At 32.2% G+C, this 22978-nt stretch overlaps 1 protein-coding gene across 2 annotated transcripts in view; it reads right to left on the bottom strand.

Annotated features, from left to right (window-relative positions):
* Window positions 1–21986, bottom strand: part of LOC138709494 (lipase 1-like) — a 40073-nt gene extending 18087 nt beyond the window's left edge. The window contains exons 1-2 of one of the 2 annotated variants that reach the window (XM_069840302.1): window positions 21849–21986; window positions 2138–2282 (exon numbers count right to left, since the gene is read on the bottom strand). In XM_069840302.1, coding sequence (XP_069696403.1) covers window positions 2138–2263 — 126 coding nt within the window. In that variant the 5' untranslated portion in view covers window positions 2264–2282; window positions 21849–21986. Of the gene's footprint in view, window positions 1–2137; window positions 2283–6794; window positions 7213–21848 lie in introns of those variants that run through there. The other variant, XM_069840301.1, reaches the window with a different exon arrangement.
* Window positions 21987–22978: the final 992 nt, after the last annotated feature.

The following is a 22978-nucleotide window of genomic DNA, read 5'->3' as shown; positions in this document are numbered from 1 at the left end:
TAATAAGAATCAGACTGAATAAGACAGACATAAATGAAGAGGTTACTGAAAAAAGGGCGCAACTAGCAATTTTTCCAAAAACCACTTTTTTTTTCATTTTATTGTACTTCTTTAGAAGGCGCATCTGGTCAGTAGAAAAAGGGCCCAGTCTTACCTATAATTCCACCATAAAACACGGTTGGTAGAAGTGCCTAGTTATTGCTTTTGTGATCTTATTGTAACAATAGCAATTCAATTTATAGAATAACGGCCCATTCATTTACAGTTGGGCCCTTCTCCGGTCAGCTTATAAGTCTATTTCACGAATAGTCTATAACTTAGTAAGTCCACAATACAGTACACTTTGTAGATTGGATTTCCAATTTTCTTAGTATGACGCCTCATCTGTTCGAATTTACTTAAGGAGTTAGGTACAGTTCACAGCAGTAAAATTTTTGGAAATATTCAACATTTTTTTCTCCATTACTGTATCTTGTACAATAATGAAAATTGTATATGTAAAACACTGTCCTTCTGCTATATGAAAAAAAAATATTTTTACGATTTAAAAAAATTATTTATTTATTTATTTTTTTTTTCAAAATTCAAAATGTTAGCAGTTCACTGTGCAGTGACGAAGCATTTCCTTCATAACTCATAAACTTGTTGACTTTTTCATGTTTTCTCTCTTTTATTTTATTGAAGAAACTCATGTTTACAATCCTTAATAAATAATATATATTTTTTATTTTGTGTTAGAAGAAAATACCAATATTTGACCATTTTTAAATGAATTTATTTTTACCAGACAATCTATCAAAAGTGGAGAAGTGGTCTTGCATCATATTGTAGATATGACATGCATAAATACACACAAAAGTGTCATTACAGAATGCTGCATACTTTTTGAGTTATGTGGGAAAAACTTCATCACTGCACAGTGAACTGAATTTTGAAAAAAAAAAAATTAAATAATATTTTTAAATCATAAAAATATGTTTTATCATGTAGCAGAAGGACAGTGTTTTACACATACTAATTTTCATTATTGTACAAGATACAGTAATGGAGGAAAAATGTTTAATATTTCCAAAATTTTACTGCTGTAAGCTGTACCTAACCCCTTAATGTAATAGTTTAGAATTTGATTAATGTTCGATTATATTAATAATAAGAATTTAAGAGGAATTTTACTTCTAAAATAGTGATATTGTAGAAGAAGGACTTAATATAATGAAACCCTTTTCAAGCATTCACAAGAAGAATAAAATTATATCATATGAGGGGAGGGGGGTCAGAAGCGACGGGGTATAAGTGTGCATTAGTCACTTTTGAGAAAATATTTTTACTTTCGTAAATTCCGTGAAGTTTTAAATTTAAATTTTAATGTGTGATGTCTTTAAAAGATATATCCCTTTGCCACTAATTTTTTATACTTCAGCTTACACTGGATGCACTTAAATTTTTTTTTTTTTTTAGAAATGTCACTTGTACCCCTTTGCTTCTGATCCCCTCATATCTTCTTGGAAGTGCTTTAAAAATATGATGTTAAAGAATTTACTGATACTGAGATATTCAGTTTTTTTTTATTTCTCCTGTAAAGTTTTAAAATGACGAATTAGGCCCTTCTTCGAAAAACCGTTTCAAATGTCATCACTCCCATCATAAGCAAGTAGAAGTCAAAACAGTTTATTTATTTTTATTTTATTTATTTTTTTATTTATTCTGGTGTAGTTAAGGCCATCAGACCTTCTCTTCTACACCACCAGATATACAAATACAATAATAGAAATAAGAAGGAAACAAAAACACTATAAACAAAGTAAGTCACACAAAAATATACACAGGTTGCAGTCACACAAACTTTAAATGAGTTATTAAGTATCATAATTAATTGTATCCTAACTAATTGACTAACATAAACAAGAAATTTGCAATTTTAATCTGGATTAAAAAAGAAAAAAACACACACAAATCAACACTTCTAGCAATATCTAAAAAGCATTAAATAAGACAAAATTTTCCAATTTAATTTTGAATGGTGTTAAAGTCCGGTTTATTTCTGACTCCAAAGCACTGTGCAGTTATCTGAAGGATCTTTATGTATCTCACTATTTTCATTTATTATTTTGCAAGCTTCACATCTCTGAAGACTTACCGTCGTGATATTGAGATTCCCCTTGTTATCCTCAACCATCTGTAAACTTCCGGTATGCGCTCCCATGATGCAATGAGTGACCAACCAGCACCACGTCACCAGAATGAATTTCAGCATATCAAACATCCTGCGTCGAATATGTCGCCTGTAAACGATTCACATTATAGTATGATAAATAAAAGAAAGCTATTTTACTTAGCACAAGTACTTATTTTCTTTGCTGACAACCGAAAGGGTTACATTATACAGGGTGAATATTAACTACAGGGACAAACTTCAGGAAGTCATTCCTGAAAGGAAAATGAACAACAAATGTATGGGAACATATGTCCGGAAATGCATGTGTTCTATGATAGATGGCAACCAGTGCCGACTCGTGATATTTTTTGTATGTAAGATATGAGATTGACGACTGGTGACCAAGACAGAAACTAATAATAATAATAATAATAATAATAATAATAATAATAATAGTAATAATAATAATAATAATAATAATAATAATAATAATAATAATAATAATAATAATAATGCAAAATCAATACAAGTAGGCTTATGTTAGTCTTTGACTCACCATTCTGGAACTGGCAATTTATTTGTAATGAAGTTCGATTCTCCTCCCCTTTTTAGTTGCGAATATGGCTCCTAAGCCATTGTACTGCCCGATATTTACCGATGCTCCGTCGTACTTTTGCACAATTAATTTCTTGCTACAGTTAAATTCTTCTAAATGATCAAATACAGCTTCAAATATTCTTTCGGCTGTCCTGTCATCTGAAAGTCCTGTTAATTCTTGCTTATTTTACTTATTTTTATGTAATTTTGTTTTTTATTTATTTTATTTTTTATATTACATCATTTTAAATTATTTATTATTTTGTTTATTCTATTCTTTTAAAATGACCAATGAACTGCATTTAAGGAGGCTATAAGGGTACTTGAAAATTCTTATTGTAGCCTCTGACAGGGTCTCCATCACCCAAAAAGAAGGGTCGTAGTATTAGGATACGCGGTCATATCCTCAAACTCGGTTAAACTCAAGCCATACCCCGCCCTCCACACCCTTCCCTGTCCGCTAACTTCAATGTTAGAAATAGCGTTTGCTGTAAAATATTTGGATGGTTCCTCGGAAATTATTTCTGAGCTGTGCAGTGGCGACAACTTACGACAGAAAGTGGAAGCTTAAAGGAAATTAATACGTCGGGACGTATTGAAAATCAAAATCTGTTACTAAAATGTTTTCGCAGGAGTTAACATATATTTTTTTATTTCCTCAGAGGCACGAAATTAAACTGTAGGATCATCCTCATATCCTTCATGGAGGAATCTCCACTGTTGGCAACACCGTTATTCATGACGTTACTTCCTCGTAAGAGCAGTCATCAGCTTCAGCATCAATGTTTAAGCTGGGTTTAATCGGTGACCATCTACTTGGACCAGTCGTTCTTTCACAATACCTCAAAGGCCAGGTATCTGCGCTTCCCGTTTCTCTGCCTCTCTTGCTGGAAAATATGTCATTGGCAATACTACAGGTCATGTGACGCATAATGGAGCTCCTCCCCACTTCTGTGTTGACGTTCGCCAGCATCTCAACATCTTTCCCAGTAAATGGATCAGACGAGGAGGTCCTGTTGCAAGGCCCTTTTCACTTGACACTCTATTTTTCACAGGTTTTCGCCAGTCGTAAGGCGAATGTCAGGTGAATCCTCGGCCTTATCTTTCCAAATACCATCTCGTTATCATCAACCCCATAGACGCTAGAAAACCTAGTAGTTGATACAGCGTTGTTAAATAACCAAGTAAAAAAAATGAAGTTGTCACAGACATTAGGATTTGGAGAGGATCAATTTCGCTAAGCAGTCAGTCAGGCCTATTTTAAGAAATTTAAATAATTTCTAATACAAATACATTAAAAGTTTCTAAAGCGTAACATATATTATAATAATTATAACTTATAGAAAAAGTCGACTACAGGCAGCTGAAATGCGATTTCTTCGAAGTGTAGTAGGAGTAACTCGACTGGATCACATCAGGAATGAGGAAATAAGAAACAATCTAAAAGTTAACAGTCTGTTAGAAACTGTAGATGAGTATAAACAGAAATGGTGGGAACACGTACAACGGATGAGCCAAGATAGAACCCCGAAAATAATCGCTGACTATGTACCCACTGGAAAAAGAAGTATCGGCCGACCAGCAAAAAGATGAATGCAAGAAATAAAGGAGCCGCAACGGGCTTAAAACCTACAGCTTGAAGCAGAAGAAGAAGAAGAAGAAGAAGAAGAAGAAGAAGAAGAAGAAGAAGAAGAAGAAGAAGAAGAAGAAAAAGAAAAAGGAGCATCTTCTGCGGACCTCTGGAATAAGAACTAAGGAAGAGATTAGTGAAGTGCTTTGTTGGAGTGTGGCATTGTATGGGGCAGAAACATGGAAATTACGACGAAATGAATAGAAGCGAATAGAAGCATTTGAAATGTGGATATGGAAAAGAATGGAGCGTGTGAATGTTATAGCATACTTACATAGTTACCCTATAATATTTTACTTCAAAAAATAAATATTCAAACAGACATATAAATGCTGTTAGCAATGAAAATTAACATCATGTCACTGGGCCTTATATCCTGCTGTGACAGATAACAAGGCCCACAATAAAGAATACAAGTATTGAACACAACTTGGGCATATAACGTCTTCAGTTTTTTTCTCAGCGAGACCTGCACATTCACAAGATACACACACATGCATATCTGCAACAATTCTCTTCGTAGACAGAACATCCGCGTTCCCTGGATGTTTACAAATACTGAAGTTGATGGCTCATCCGATGCTCTTTCTGCATTAGGAAGTGTCAATCTTTCTTTTGATTTATTTCTTGCAAAAAAGATTGTGTCTCAGAGCTTGAACTTTATAGTTCAGGAACTTCTATGAACTTGTGGGCGTTTCCACGTATTTATTTCATGGGCTTTATTTCCTGCTCTGTTACTTCGCGCCAATTTTAATTTATGGAGTGCTCATATGCTCATTAGCGAAAGTTTCACGGTAGCTACAAACTTCTCAATGTTTACACAATAACGTGCATTTAATATTATATTAATAACACATAGTAAAACGATTAAATATCAGCTTAAATTTTTCAAAATTTTATAATGAAAGCAGAAATAATCACACATAACTTGGTGCCACCAGTCAGCTACAAACAAGAACGAGAATTTAATTTCTTTATACCTCACTCGAATGCAGGAAGAAATAGGTCTTAAGAGCTGTTGCTCTCTTTTGCAAAAGTGTATAACTAATGACAAAACTAGGTATTGGGCCTTACAACATGCCGGACCTTAATCCCCGAAGGTACCTTAGTACAGGGACATCATTTTATTTTTACTAACATTTTTAATATTAACCTGTCTATACCTTTAGAGAACCGGAAACACCGCTTGCTCCCCCCTCCAAGACTGGAGTTCGATAATACTGGCGTAAAACACAAATCACTCTACTAGGTATAGGAAGGAAGAAAAGTAGTTCATCTATTTACGTAAACTAGGAAATATCGCGATTTTGAGTTTGATAATTTTCATTAGGTTTTTCTTTAATCAAAGTACAGTACTGTATTAAGAATAAGTGTTTTTACTCACGAAGTGCGAACGTATTCATTATGCGGTGTATATTATACTGTCTACAGCACATTAGCTACAATATAGAGAAAGAAGTTAAATTGAAAAATAATCATAATATGAATATTTAAACACAATTTTGAAAATGGTGGCCGTTCATTTCGATACAGGCTTCAGTTCTTTTGTGCATATTATCGCACTATAGACTATTGCATCTAATTCCAATTGCCAGTTTCGTCCTTCGTACTAGTAACTCATGTTGAAATAATTCTGTACCTACTCTACGTACTGTAAATTCAATCTTCACTTCTGCCCGACCCGAAAATATAAAATTACTCAGACATGCTATCTACTGTCCGTCCAAGTGGTTATGCCGCAGGATTGTAGAAAGGGAGGAAATCACGTGACAGTTAATTACTTAACGAGGCCATTTTATTTAAGTTAAATTAAATAGCTGTATAATATTACGTGAACGCCCAATTCCTAAGAGAAATTAATGTTTTCAGGAAAGAGCTAAGGCAGCCCAGCTTTTACAGAGGGGCGAGCAGAAGCAGTTGGGGGAAATCGGGATGCGACGTAGGCAAACGGACAGTACCTGTGCGAAAATATGATTCAATATTGAAAACTCTTTCGTCACTGGAAAACGCGAACATATTTCTGGAACGTACTATACTCAGTAACTCAGTACTGCTTACGCGCCCTCGGCTCTGTGTCGTGAACGGTTGGAAGTTTACTAGTAGAAGGGGTGGGAGTGAAGTACATTCCAAAACTCAGGTACAATAAAAATTGAAGTAAAAATAAAATGATGTGCCTGTACAAGATTTCAATGGTCAGCGCAAGGAGCACTCATTTACAGCATTGTTTCCATTACTTATTGAGTGCCCTAGTATGTATTTTAAAGACAACCATCCACGAAAGAAGCAAATATTATTACACTTTCCCACCCCCCACTGGTAAACCCTTACCTGAAAATAAAAGCAATAATTTCCTTCCACCCTGTATCGTATATAATGAGTTGCTTAATTACATAAGTTGGTCGATCCACTTACACTAATAGCAGGATGAGTTGCATGTTGCCACATCCAGATTCAGACACTGATCTCCAGCACGACGACCTTCCGCCTGTTGATAAGCCGCATTACTCACTGGTCGCGCGTCTAGAGTCGCTTGCTTGCTTTCTCGTGTTTGTGATGGAGAACTTCGTCGGTTAGGGTTCGAAGGTTGACTACCAGGTGTTCAAATAAGATGCTACATGTGAGTTATATTGATAAGATTAAAATGCCGATATCGGTCATTGTCACAATGGAACAATATCTCTTGAATCGACGTCACGACCGTGGGATTGAATTCCGCCTAGGTCATGTTATTTCCTGTGTTGTCTCAAGTTGAAGCCTGCTCCTTATGGTCTCACTAATCGTTTAGTGTACCTCTACTTCGATTCCAGCTATAACACTTGTTTATCTCCATGAACCAAGGAACTTTACTTCTTATTTTACACATACTTGCGAATATCGGAATTTTTAATGCGTGTGTAGTTGAACAATTTATCTTAGAATTTTTTATTATTTATATACTTATTTATTTTTCTTCTTTACTTATTAATAAATTAATTTATTTATTTTTAATTTGTTTACTTACTTATTAATTAATTATTTAATTACTTATTAATTTATTTAATTAATTACTTTTATTTATTTACTTATTTATTTATTATTTATTTATTTACTCATTTATTTTGCTTCTTACTTATGTATTAATTAAATTATTATTAATATATTGCTTCTTTACTTTTTAATTAAATAAGTAAATCAATAATTTACTTACTTATTAATTAATTTATTTGTTTATTATTTATTTATTTACTCATTTATTTTGATTCTTTACTTATTAATTAATTGATTTACTTACTTACTGATTAATTTGTTTACTTATTTTTATTTACTTACTAGCCGTACCCGTGCGCTCCGCTGCACCCGTTAGAAATAAATATTAAATAATTACATAATTAAAATAGGACATTTGATCCAGGGAACATTCGTGTTTGATATAAGGATAAATCGTTTATTACTTACTTACTTACTTACTTACTTACAAATGGCTTTTAAGGAACCCGGAGGTTCATTGCCGCCCTCACATAAGCCCGCCATCGGTCCCTATCCTGTGCAAGATTAATCCAGTCTCTATCATCATATCCTACCTCCCTCAAATCCATTTTAATATTATCTTCCCATCTACGTCTCTGCCTCCCTAAAGGTCTTTTTCCCTCCGGTCTCCCAACTAACACTCTATATGCATTTCTGGATTCGCCCATACGTGCTACATGCCCAGCCCATCTCAAACGTCTGGATTTAATGTTCGTAATTATGTCAGGTGAAGAATACAATGCGTGCAGTTCTGCGTTGTGTAACTTTCTCCATTCTCCTGTAACTTCATCCCACTTAGCCCCAAATATTTTCCTAAGCATAAATTGTTTATTATGTTACTTAATTTTATTATGTTACTTAATTTAAATTGTATTTGCATAATTAAAATGCGATCATTTTGATCCAGAGATCACTCATTTGGTCATAAAAATTATTTTAGGAAATACAGGAAACGAATGTACAGAATAGCCTATCAAGTTTTCTGTGCATAAGAAGCTATTTTAATCTTACCTGTCCTCGATTCACTCAGAAGTTACTGTAATAACATTATAGAATTATATCCATCTAGAGAAACTACACTTTCCAATGGTGAATTAATAATTAATTATACAAATCGGTTAATTTAGCTTCCGATATTACTTCATACAAATACAGAAACATTATCTGTAGGCTATCTTTCATAGCTTTCGATTGTTGCTGTCCAAGGCCCCTTGTAGAAGAAGTCATTTTTTTTAATTCATTACACGGCCTTAGATGGCAGTTATTTTAATTTTAGAACTCATTTATCTCATTAAATATCAGTCCTATCAAAATTTTTCAAAGAATAAAACTTATCGGAAATGATTTTTAAAGAAATTTTTATTATGTAACATTTTTCATAAAAATCAATAATAAGCGAGATATTTCGATTTATTTAATTCAGGCCCCCTTATAACCCCCCTTTTAAATAATGTATTTTGAATGCCATATAGCCTATAATCTAAGTTACGACGAACTTAATTTATATTCCAATTTTCATCGAAATCCGTTCAGCCATTATTGCGTGAAAAGGTAACAAACATACAGACAGACAAACAGACAGACATACAAACAAAAATTAAAAAAAAACGATTTTCGGTTTCAGGGTGATTAATTATATATGTTAAGACCAATTATTTTTCGAAAATCGAAAATTACCAGAAAAATTTCGGCTACAGATTTATTATTAGTATAGATTTACTCATTTATTTTACTTCTTTACTTATTAATTAAATTATTATTAATATCTTGTTCTTCACGTATTAATTAAATAAGTAAATCAATAATTTACCTACTTATTAATTAATTAGTTTGTTATTTATTTATTCATTTATTTTGCTTCTTTGCTTTGCTTTTATTTGCTTAATTAATTTATTTACTTATTTACTAATTAATTTATTTGTTTACCTATTTTTTGTTTACTTATTTACTCATTTATTTTGTTTCTTTACTTATTAATTAAATGATTTACTCATTTATTTTTATTCTTTACTTATTATTTATTTGATTTACTTACTTACTAATTAATTTGTTTACTTATTTTTATTTACTTATTTACTCATTTATTTTGCTTCTTTATTTATTAATTAAATTATTATTAATATCTTGCTTCTTCACGTATTAATTAAATAAGTAAATCAATACTTTACCTACTTATTAATTAATTAGTGTGTTATTTATTTATTCATTCATTTATTTTGCTTCTTTGTTTATTAATTAATTTATTTACTTATTTACTAATTAATTTATTTGTTTACCTATTTCTGTTTACTTATTTACTCATTTATTTTGTTTCTTGACTTATTAATTAAATTATTATTATCAATAAAGTAAATCAATGATTTACCTACTTATTAATTAATTTATTTGTTTATTATTTATTTATTTATTTATTTAGTCATTTATTTTGTTTCTTTACTCATTAATTAATTAATTTACTTATTTTTTACTTATTACGTATTTACTTACTTATTAATTAACGGTCTTACTAATAAAAACTCTATATACAGACGTTTAACTGTCTTATACTTATACAATGAGTAGCTCGTTTATACGTCGTGGTGTAAATTCCTTACTAATAATCACTACATACGTCGTGTATAACAGTACAACTGTTACACAGCTACGTCATAGTTTCGTCATTACTTCGTTACGAAAGGTAATATAATATCTGAGGTTCTCTACTGGATCCGGTAGAGCGCTCTAGTGTTGCGTGTTAAATATCGATAGTACAACTGGCTCTAATCGATTACCACACTACATTTTGGTCAAAGAGTACAAGCTACAGCAATATTATTCTAATAATTCTATGATCTTTGGTTTGTTCTTCTGTGATTACAAGGTAAACATCATCATAAAATGACAGTCGATACGAACAGCTGTTAAAGGGGCGGCCATTTTTTCCTTATATACAACGCTTAAACAAGGGGTTTCGTGTATATAACTACTGCAAAGCAATTCCCATTGTATAGTTACAGCCTGTTTATACGTCCATCGCTTCTGCATGGTTTATTAGTAAAGTTTTCTGTCTCAACTCTGTATAAGTCTCGTATAAAAACTATACACGGTTTATTAGTAAGACTGTTATTATTTATTTTCGTCATTCTGCACAGTTCTGGAGGATTAGATACAGTCCAGTCCTTAAACCGCAATCATCAAACCCCTTGTTTAAGCGTTGTATATAGAGGAAAAATGGCCGCCCCTCTAACAGCTGTTCGTATCGACTGTCAATTTATGATGATGGTTGCCTAGTAACCACAGAAGAACAAACCAAAGAGCACAGAATAATTAGAATAATATTGCTGTAGCTTGTACTCTTTGTCCAAAATATAGTGTGGTAATCGATCAGAGCCAGTTGTACTATCGATACTTAACACGGCACACTAGAGCGCTCTACCGGATGCAATAGAGAACCTCAGACATTCTATTACCTTTCGTAATGAAGTAATGACGAAACTATGACGTAGCTGTGTAACAGTTATACTGTTATACACGACGTATGTAGTGATTATTAGTAAGGAATTTACATACCACTTATAAACGAAGTACTCATTGTATAAGTATAAGACAGTTAAACGTCTGTATATAGAGTTGTTATTAGTAAGACCGAATATAAATAATTATTCCAAAGCAATTCCCATTGTATAGTTACAGCCTGTTTATACATTCATCGCTTATGCAAGGTCTATTAGTAAAGTTTCCTGTCTCAATTCTGTATAAGTCTCGTATAAAAACTATACACGGTTTATTAGTAAGACTGAAAATGTTTTGACGTCTTGAGTTATACACTGCAATTATTTGCATTGGACTTTGCATTAATGAACGTCTTTCCATCATAAGCTTGTTTGATAGAGAAATTTGACTCGAATGTCCCTTTTTTTCAACGAAAAATAATTCTTTCATTAATTCGCCAATGAAGTAATGACTCGTATTTTGTAAATAAGCTGATGATACTGGCTGACAGTAAAGAAATATTCTTCCTCTTAAAATCGCTTCACATAACTGTTTTGTATGAAAATGTTTCCTTATAATGATTATGCCATATTTTTTAAACTGTAATGTTTCTGGAATTGACATCTTTGATCCTGAACTTGTCTGACTCATTAAACAGACCGTAACTGGAAATCTTATCAGTTTAACAGACGAGTTTTTCGATTATAACAAAAATTCGGTTGCTATCGTTTAAATAGCAACCCCGAATGGGAAGAACCAACATAGAATAATCTGGTTGTCTATAGATGTGGCCAATTCCTGAAGAAGTTGAATTATGGTTTAAACAGAAAATAGAAAAGTCTGCAATAACGATCATTTCGAAATTCGCGATTTAATTTTCTCATGAAATAGTGAACAATTATCTTTGCAGTTTAAATTTAAGTATCCTTAAGATATAAGTAAAGATTAAAAAATGATTAATTTGAAAGTAAGACAGTTTTTTAATATCCCCACTTAGATTTGACAGTCACTACCGTACATTTTTAAATCTAAATTGTTTCACAGATGGGATATTAATCCATTAAATTCACAATTCAGGAGCATGGTATAAATCTGCTTTCACAGAAATTTGTTACTAAATTTAATTTTATCCTTCATTATTAAAAAATAATAGAAGAAATTGTCAGAATTTAAGTACTTACTTCCTCGTTTTCAGTTAACTTAAAACATTACGTAACACAAGCACAAGAATATCGAAGGGGTCAATGTATCGTTCAGTTTCCTTATCTGTGAGAAAGATTAGAGGCCATCTTATAGGGACGTAAAAGATATTTCACGAGTGGAGAATTGAATAAAATTACGAGGGAATAGACTCTGGTGTTTGCACTACAGCGAATATAAAAGTGATCTTATTATTATTATTATTATTATTATTATTATTATTATTATTACTAATGTTATCAAGCACGGTGGTGTTATGGTTGGCTCCGGTGCCTTTCTTTGGGAGCTCCAGGGTTCAATCTCATGGGCCGGCTATTCTGATATATTTTTGTGGTTTTCAAAATCTCTCCAGGCAAATACCAGGATAGTACCGATTATAGAAGGCCACATCCTATAACCCTTAATCCCATGCTTCAATATATCATCAGTGTGAGAGAAACGCCTTGCCTTTTCTTCCTCGTTCATGATCGACGTATTTTTATCATCTTTTCAGAACCCTAAATGCAGTTACGATCTACGTACATAACTCTGTTCCGTCATTCCTTGTGCAGTATTTGACTAATGAATTTCATAAAGGATTTAATGTAAGGCCGTTAGTGCTCGACAAGCAGAGATACGCTACATACATGCCGAGTTACTTTTGCGTGCGAGATACTAGAACGGATTTCTACTTTAAAACAATTTTTATTGTTCTGTGTAAATGACAAAAATATTATTTTATAGAGACAAAATTGACAATGCCTGGAAACTAAAGAAACTGCCATACTTACTTACTTACTTAACTGGCTTTTATAGAACCCGGAGGTTCATTGCCGCTCTCACATAAGCCCGCCATTGGTCCCTATTCTGAGCAAGATTAATCCAGTCTCTACCATCATATCCCACCTTCTTCAAATCCATTTTAATATTATCTTCCCATCTACGTCTCGGCATCCCCAAAGGTCTTTTTTTCCTCCGGCCTCCCAACTAACACTCTATATGCATTTCTAGATTCGCCCATACGTGCTACATGCCCAGCCCATCTCAAACGTCTGGATTTAATGTTCCTAATTATATCAGGTGAAGAATACAATGCGTGCAGTTCTGTGTTGTATAACTTTCTCCATTCTCCTGTAACTTCATCCCTCTTAGCCCCATATATTTTCCTAAGCACCTTATTCTCAAATACCCTTAATCTCTGTTCCTCTCTCAAAGTGAGAGTCCAAGTTTCACAACCACACAGAACAACCGGTAATATAACTGTTTTATAAATTCTAACTTTCAGATTTTTTGACAGCAGACTCGATGGTAATAGCTTCTCAACCGAATAATAACAGGCATTTCCCATATTTATTCTGCATTTAATTTCCTCCCAAGCATCATTTATATCTGTTATTGTTGCTCCCAGGTATTTCAATTTTTCCACCTTTTCAAAGGATATATTTCCAATTTTCATATTTATATTTCGCACAATATTGTCGTCACGAAACATAATCATATACTTTGTCTTTTTGGCATTTACTTCCAACCCTATCTCTTTACTTACTTCAAGTAAAATTCCCGTGTTTTCCCTAATCATTTGTGGATTTTCTCCTAACATATTCACGTCATCCGCATAGACAAGAAGCTGATGTAACCCGTTCAATTCCAAACCCTCTCTGTTATCCTGGACTTTCCTAATGGCATACTCTAGAGCAAAGTTAAAAAGTAAAGGTGATAGTGCATCTCCTTGCTTTAGCCCACAGTGAAATGGAAACGCATCTGACAGAAACTGACCTATACGAACTCTGCTGTACGTTTCACTGAGACACATTTTAATTAATCGAACTAGTTTCTTGGGAATACCAAATTCAATAAGAATATCATATAAAACTTCTCTCTTAACCGAGTCATATGCCTTTTTGAAATCTATGAATAACTGATGCACTGTACCCTTATACTCCCGTTTTTTCTCCATTATCTGTCGAATACAAAATATCTGATCAGTATTTGATTTATTTCGTCTAAAATCACACTGACGATCCCCAATAATTTCATCTACATACTGCATGACATTTTTTCATTGTACATACGATAGGTATACTTCTTATTGTGTTAGATAGTCACGTATTCTTGCGATAATGTCACAATATGGGCGTCTGACTACGCAAGTATCCATACAGTACCGTGTCGTGTGGAGTCTAAATATTGACTTTTCGTGAAACTCAGCGAAGAAAAAAATTGTTAATGACGTTTACTACTTTCGGTTACTAATATTGTAGTTATAACCTTTCTAGTGTACAAACATAACATATAGCTCGCCAGAGACTAGTTGCTTATGATATTTACTATACTTGTGAGTCAATGAAGTATTAGCTAAAATGTTAACATAGGCTTCCTCTAGAAAAGCGAGCTCTTCTACGAGGTTCATGAATATTCAAGACTGCACTGAGTCTCCGTTCAAGAACCTCATACAAGGACACTTACCTACATTGTAGATATGTCAATATACTAATACCTCTTACCTTACGCAATGCGTGCTAGACTCTGTGACACGTGTTGTTAAATGTAACACTTGAGTCATTACGAATCATCTAATGTTCGAAATCTATTGAAATTTCAGATAGCTTGATTCATTCAAAACTGTACAAAATTGGTTGCTATTATTAACAGAAACCTAGATTTTAATGTTATTGTTAGTTTGTTATTTAACGACACTATATGAAGTTATTGGGGATCATCAGTTTGGTTTTAGGCGTAATAGATCACCTATTGATCAGATATTTTGTATTCGACAGATAATGGAGAAAAAATGGGAGTATAAGGGTACAGTACATCAGTTATTCATAGATTTCAAAAAGACATATGACTCGGTTAAGAGAGAAGTTTTATATGATATTCTTATTGAATTTGGTATTCCCGAGAAACTAGTTCGATTAATTAAAATATGTCTCAGTGAAACAGTAGGGTCCGTATAGGTCAGTTTCTGTCAGATACGTTTCCAATTCACTGTGGGCTAAAGCAAGGAGATGCACTATCACCTTTACTTTTTAACTTTGCTCTAGAGTATGCCATTAGGAAAGTCCAGGATAACAGAGAGGGTTTGGAATTGAACGGGTTACATCAGCTTCTTGTCTATGCGGATGACGTGAATATGTTAGGAGAAAATCCACAAATGATTAGGGAAAACACGGGAATTTTACTTGAAGTAAGTAAAGAGATAGGGTTGGAAGTAAATGCCAAAAAGACAAAGTATATGATTATGTCTCGTGACCAGAATATTGTACGAAATGGAAATATAAAAATTGGAAATTTATTCTTTGAAGAGATGAAACAATTCAAATACCTGGGAGCAACAGTAACAAATATAAATTATACTCAGGAGGAAATTAAACGCAGAATAAATACGGAAATGCGTGTTATTATTAGTTTGAGAAGCTTTTATCATCCAGTCTGCTGTCAAAAAATCTTAAAGTTAGAATTTATAAAACAGTTATATTACCGGTTGTTCTGTATGGTTGTGAAACTTGGACTCTCACTTTGAGAGAGGAACATAGGTTAAGGGTGTTTGAGAATAAGGTGCTTAGGAACATATTTGGGGCTAAGAGGGATGAAGTTACAGGATAATGGAGAAAGTTACACAACACAGAATTGCATGCATTGTATTCTTCACCTGACATAATTAGGAACATTAAATCGAGACGTTTGAGACAGGCAGGGCATGTAGCACGTATGGGCGAATCCAGAAATGTATATAGAGTGTTAGTTGGGAGGCCGAAGGGAAAAAGACCTTTCGGGAGGCCGAGACGTAGATGGGAGGATAATATTAAAATGGATTTGAGGGAGGTGGGATATAATGACAGAGACTGGATTAATCTTGTTCAGGATAGGGACCAATGGCGGGCTTATGTGAGGGCGGCAATGAACCTCCGGATTCCTTAAAGCCAGCAACTTTAGGTTACAGTATTTAACGTCGATAGAATTGGTGATGGCGAGATGGTATTTTACTAGATGAGACAGAGGATTCGCCGTACATTATCTGACATTTTCCTTACAGTTAAATAAACCTCGGAAAAAAACTCAACCAGGTAATCAACTCAAGCGGGAGTCGAACCCACGCACGAACACAGCTCCGGATTAGCAGGTAAACTCGCTACCTCCCGAGCAACGCTGGTGACCGAAAGAGGAATAGGACACCAGGAAGGAATTAAATAATTTCTTACTAAATGAAAAATTAAATAGAATAGAGAAGTAAAATACTGAAAGAACATTTAGGCCTAAATAAACGGCCCTACAATAATATTTTCAGAAAAGTGTTACAATGTGTATCGAAGAGACGGAGAAGGTGGAACGCTCAAAACCAAGATGGTGGTAACAATGTTTTGAAGCCGAAACAGGAACAAGTACCTAACTGTCCTTGTAAATTTTATATTATGTTATTGGCTAAGACCACACCGTACACGAGCCTGGCTCTTATGGTAGTAGCTAGAAAAATGTTTGTTTTATAAATGTAATTTGTACTCACTAGCTAGCTAGTTAAATGAATGAATGAATGAATGAATGAATGAATGAATGATGAATGAATAAATAAATAAATAAATAAATAAATAAATAAATAAATAAATTAATTAATATTTAAATAAATGAATGAATGAATATTTAAATAAATGTATGAATGGATATTTAAATGAATGAATGGATATTTAAATGAATCAATAAATATTTAAATGAATCAATGAATATTTAAATGAATATTTGAATGAATGAATGAATATTTAAATGAGCATTTAAATGAATGAATGAATATTTAGAGTATTTAAATGAATGAATGAATATTTAAATGAGTATTTAAATGAATGAATGAATATTTAAATGAGTATTTAAATGAATAGATAAATATTTAAATGAGTATTTAAATGAATAGATAAATATTTAAATGAGTATTTAAATGAATAGATAAATATTTAAATAAGTATTTAAATGAATAGATAAATATTTAAATGAATAGATAAATATTTAAATATTTAAATAAATAGATAAATATTTAAATAAATGGTGATGATTATTCTGTAGTGTTCGAGTGAAATAATAGCATGACTGCCAAAAACGTAGCCTGGAATTTAATCTAAACTACAGTGCTTTCAAGACAGTCTCAAATTTCATAAATGAAAACTTTTCGAAAAGTAAAATTGTGTTTCATAGATCATTTTTAATATAAAGTTTAAAACTTCAAAGTTTTTAAACGTTTTGACATGAACTGTTTCAAGCAACATAATTTAGTGAATTGGTTTTATACTTGGACTTAGGACTGTTTCGAAATCACTTCTTAAAATTCTACTTTAGTGTTAGTAAAGCAAAGTCCTTAAATGTTGTCAAAATCACATAATTAAACGAATATCAAAGTATTTAATGCCAAATCACGTTTCTACTGGTTAATGAGTTCAGGGATCCGAAGAATTATAAAGAGAAGAGACCAATTTTCGTAAACGCAGCCACTACCAACACCAACATCATGAACGATAGAGACCTTCCTGGACGCTGCCAGTGTGGGTTGTTGGAGGCGTCTGTAAGGCCGATTGAGTTAACAACAACCTTGGCCTCTTGTATTTTGTTTTGATTGTTTGTCCTCTATTATAGAGAGATGCATGGAGCGTGCTTGCTTAAAATTTGAACCCCAAGGCAAAGTGGCGATATAGGATATATGCTGGAACCATGAGAAATTATCGCATTCTCCGGATTTATCATTTGCCTATGTCTGCTTGACTATGGTCTGTGACGTCGGCTGTATCAGCTGATCGCATACGTACACTCTGCAAATGATACACAGCCAAGAAACTTGGAGGGACGCGGTTTGAGGTTTATTATACGATTTCCCATAATATTAGATGGTTCTGTATCAAATATGAATGAGGTCTCGCCCACCTCATTGCATATTACATGACTAGTATGAACTAGTTAGTTTGTTTTATTACCATTAAGTACGAGAATATATAATGTTAACAGTTTTCAGAAACTGTTGTTGAATATGGCCATAAAGTTATTTAATATGCGCTCCTGTATATATATGACGTGTATCGTCTTAAATGCAGGTAGTAAGGCCGTAACATAATACTACGAGAGGAGTTCGGCCGGCGGCGTGGATCGTGTCCCGGCATGGCTCAGTTGGTTAAGAGCACTCAGCGCGCACAGCTGAGAGGTCCTGGGTTCGATTCCCGGTGCCAGTACGAATTTTTCTCGTACTTAATGGTAATTAGATGGTTCTGTTTAGATTTTTGGCAATACAACTTCATTCGAAATAATCGTTAGGCACGTTTGAATACAATTTCTTTCATAGTAAACATAATATCACAATAGCCTTTGTAGCATATCATAATAGCCCTAAAAGTGTATCATAATGGTCCTAAAAATTATCATAATAGCCTTTCTCATTAACACACTAATTATGCTAGACTGTTCAACATTCACGGCTTTTTTTTTAGAGGAAAATGGAACTGACATTTTTCTAAGTGAAAGTAAAATTTAAAAATTATTCTATCTTCATTCATTCAAGAGCAACAGCAAAAATAAGCGAGTACTACATTAAAGTTTTTTCAAGTAGCAAAACTGCCGTTTCCTTCAAGGGGTTAAGTACAGCTTACAGCAGTAAAATTGTGGAAATATGAAACTTTTTTTCACTCCATAAGCGTTTCTTGTACAGTAATGAAAATTGGTATGTGTAAAACACTGTCCTTCTGCTACATGAAAAACATATTTTTATGATTTAAAAATATTATTTAATTTTTTTTTTTCAGTTCACTGTCCAGTGATGAAGCGTTTCCCACATAACTCAAAAAGTGTCCAGCATTCTATGATGAAATTTTTTGTGTGTATTTATGCATGTCATATCTACAATATCATTCAAGATCACTTCTCTACCTTTGATAGATTGTCTGATAAAAAATAAATTCATTTAAAAATATTGTCAAATATCAGTATTTTCTTCTAACACAAAATAATTATTTATTAAATAATAATAATAATAATAATAATAATAATAATAATAATAATGGTTTATTTTAACTAGCAGAGTTAAGGCCATTCGGCCTTCTCTTCCACTCAACCAGTATGATAGAAAATTACTACAATGCTATGAATATAACATAATTAATACAATACAATACAATACAATACTACAATACAAGACAATATAATACATAATTAATATAATACAATGACAATTCTTTTCATCTTCACATCACCAATAAAATAATTATGTAATAATAATAATAATAATAGCCATACATAAATTACATTAAATTATTAAACTCGATCACAATTATAACTTCAATTTGACTGCGCCCGTAAGAAATCGTTTAGCCTTTTCTTGAAAGTGGTTATTGTCTGGCAGCCCCTAATCTTCTGAGGTAGAGAGGAATGTAGTTCAAAGAGCATGATATTTTAAACATGAGTTTCAGCAATAAAATGAAAGAGAGAGAACTTGAAAAAGTTAACAAGTTTATGAGTTATGAAGGAAACGCTTCATCACTGCACTGTGAACTGCCACCATTTTGAATTTTAAAACAAAAAAATATAAATATTTTTATTTTTAAATCGTAAAAATATTTTTTTCATATAGCAGAAGGAGAGTGTTTTGCACACACCAATAATTTTCATTGTACAAGATAAAGTAATGAGGGAAAAAATGTTTAAATATTTCCAAAAATTTTACTGCTGTAAGCTATACCTAACCCCTTAATATATTTATGAGACTGATAATGATTTTTTTTATTTTGTTCATTGTTGCTTCTTGAAAAGCTTAAAATGTACTTCCATAAGCGCAGTTTTAAACATGTCCAAACTGAGTCTTTCATTTTAAAGTCTGTAACAAATTAGTCCCACTGTTTCACATTAACCCTACTTAACCTTAATTATGTTATTGCAAATACAACTGAGGATAACAATACAAGTAATTATAGCTCTATATTACATTCTCCTTATAACTATTTTAAGTAAACGCGTAATTAAAATGTGAGTTTTGATACAATTTTGCTCGCTTTTGCTTCCTTTTCGAGACCAAAAATAATTTTATACGAAACATTTCATAGTGTGTTTTTGGAAAACCGTTGATTTAATTCCAAATATGTTCAGTCAATTTAAGAGAGGAACGTATTGTTATAATAAATTATTGAAAGAATTTTAGTTTTGTCCTTTAAATGTGCAGGAAATTTATCTAAAGAGATATAGCTTTTCATTCTCAAACGGAATTTTAAAATGTTACTTTTGTTTGGATCAAATTTCTTTCACATTTAAAGGACAAAACTAAACTTATTTCAATCATTTATTATCATAATACACTGCTCTCTTACATTGACTGAACATATTGGGAATTAAATCATTAGCTTTCTCAAAACACGCTATGAAGTGTTTCATATAAAATCATTTTTTTTTCTCGAAGAGGAAGCAAAAACTAGCAAAATTGTATTAACCATTTTTGTTTGAAATATCTAAAGAAATAACTCCCTGAAATTAATGACTGTGTAAGATCTAGACTATATTTTTCTCTCCGAAGTAAAGCAATATTAATATTTTGTAACTATGACAACAGATTTTATAGTTGAGCTTACTTTACTGTGTATATTAGACCGTTTATGTAGAAAAATATCGGGAGAAGTTCAAGATTTTTAAGTTCACACATAAATGAAATTTTTCCTTCCGTTGTGTGTGGTAGAATATTGTTAGAATTTCAGTCCACTAACTCTCGAACGAGAACTGCAAATTTATGTTTCTTCCATTATGGATTAATTATGTATTCTCTATTGTCTGTGTATTTCTCATCTATCTTAGTCGCTTATTGCCTCATGTAGACCACAAAACTAAAGAGTTTCTCTAATTATAGGTTGGGGTGGAACTTATAAATCCAACCTTTATCCGTTAATTTTACTACAGAAAAAAGTATTAAAAATTTGTTTAAAAAGGAGAAAGATTACCCAACTGAATTGTTGTTTAAACAGTTCAAAGTATTCAACATTAAACAAATGTATTATTTTATTTTATTAAAATATTTTCATAGACATTTTAATAACTTTGAAAGGTATATACATAAATATAGAACTAAAAATATGAATTCTCTGCGTTTATCTGAACCAAAATGTAAAACCAATGCAGCTTTTAATCATAGCATGAGTCAAGGTCCCAGATCATTAAACAAATTTTATTCCAATAATATTTCAACCACAAATCCTCTCCAAATTAATAAAAAAAAATAAAAAAAAATGTATTGGATTTATAGTTTGGGTTTAAACATATTAAACACTATTTAATCTGTATTCAATGTCAATTTTAATTTTATTTTTGTCTGTATTGGAATCCCCTCCTGAGCACGAGTCTTACTCATTCAGGAGTGGGCTAGTTTATCTTTAATTGTATTTATTAATTTGTATTCATTTCAAACTTACTAGCAATACAAATAGACAGACAGACAGACAGACATAGATAGATAGATAGACAGATAGATAGAAAATAAATAAATAAAAAATAAATAGACAAATAGATAAATATATAAATAAATAAGTAAATAAGTAAATAAATAAGTAAATAAGTAAATAAATAAGTAAATAAATAAATAAATAAGTAAATAAATAAATAAAGAAATATATAAATAAATAAATAAATAAATCGCGAGGTCTAGAATTAATTAAAAATCGCTGCTAGAGTGAGGAAGAAACGGGCGAAAGTATACAATTCTTGGAAACAAGACAAGACATGCAGTAGCGCCTATTGAATGTGATATTGTAGTAGGCCTACTGTTTTTCAGCTTAAATATTTAACTTTCACTACTATTATATATCATACCGAAGTAGGATATTGTGGGAGAGCGGAGGTACTGCGACACACTGTGAACAAGCCGCTGCTGCAACAATTAATATCCTCTGCACACAACTTCACTTTCTCGCACTTTCACGACTTGATCGCTCCTCCACTGCCTTCCCGCACAAATGACTGGAAGCTGCGAGAGAAGAGAGGCTATGAAGAAAATCAGTTTTGTACGAATACCACGTGATAACGTTAGTATTGGACGGTGAAGGTCAGGCAAGAAATGTTTTTACTAGTGACTTCTAGTTCTTGTAACAAGCGTACAAAGAATTCCAGTCCCAGAAAAGCTTAGAGGAAAGTATTCTAATATGGATGCCTTTTTTGTTTCTTTAAGGGGTTAGGTACAGCTTACAGCAGTAAAATGTTTGGAAATATTCAACATTTTTTTTCCTCCATTACTGTATCTTATACAATAATGAAAATTGGTATGTGTAAAATACTGTCCTTCTGGTATATGGAAAAAAATATTTTTACGATTTAAAAAAAAATTATTTCTGTTGTTTTTTTTTTTTCAAAATTCAAAATGGTGGTAGTTTACTGTACAGTGATGAAGTGTTTCCCTCATAACTCATAAACTTGTTAACTTTTTCATGTTCTCTCTCTTTTATTTATTCCTGAAACTCATGTTTACAATATCATGCTCTTTCAACTACTTTCCTTAATAAATAATATTTGTTTAATATTTTGGTTAGAAGAAAGTACTGATTATTGATCATTTTTTAAATGAATTTGTTTTTTATCAATCTATCAAAGGTAGAGAAGTGATCTAGCATCATATTGTAGATATGACATGCATAAATACACACAAAAATTTCATCACTTAATATCCGATAGTTTTTTTAGTTATGTGGGGAACGGTTCATCACTGTAAAGTGAAATGAATTTATATTGTACAAGATACAGTAATGGAAGAACAATTTTGAATATTTCCGAAATTTTACTGCTGTAAGCTGTACCTAACCCCTTAAATCTATTGTTTCTATAAACGCATTAATTACACATATTTTTGAATTGGTATATTTTTAAGTTTCTAACTTTCCAGCTTTTTTTAATTTTCTTTGGCATTCACATAATTATTTTGGCAGTAAATATCAACGATTTCTCTAGGT

Source organism: Periplaneta americana, chromosome 11, assembly GCF_040183065.1.
Source record: "Periplaneta americana isolate PAMFEO1 chromosome 11, P.americana_PAMFEO1_priV1, whole genome shotgun sequence".
In the NCBI taxonomy this organism is placed as follows: domain Eukaryota; kingdom Metazoa; phylum Arthropoda; class Insecta; order Blattodea; family Blattidae; genus Periplaneta; species Periplaneta americana.
This window is presented reverse-complemented; position numbering and strand designations above follow the sequence as displayed.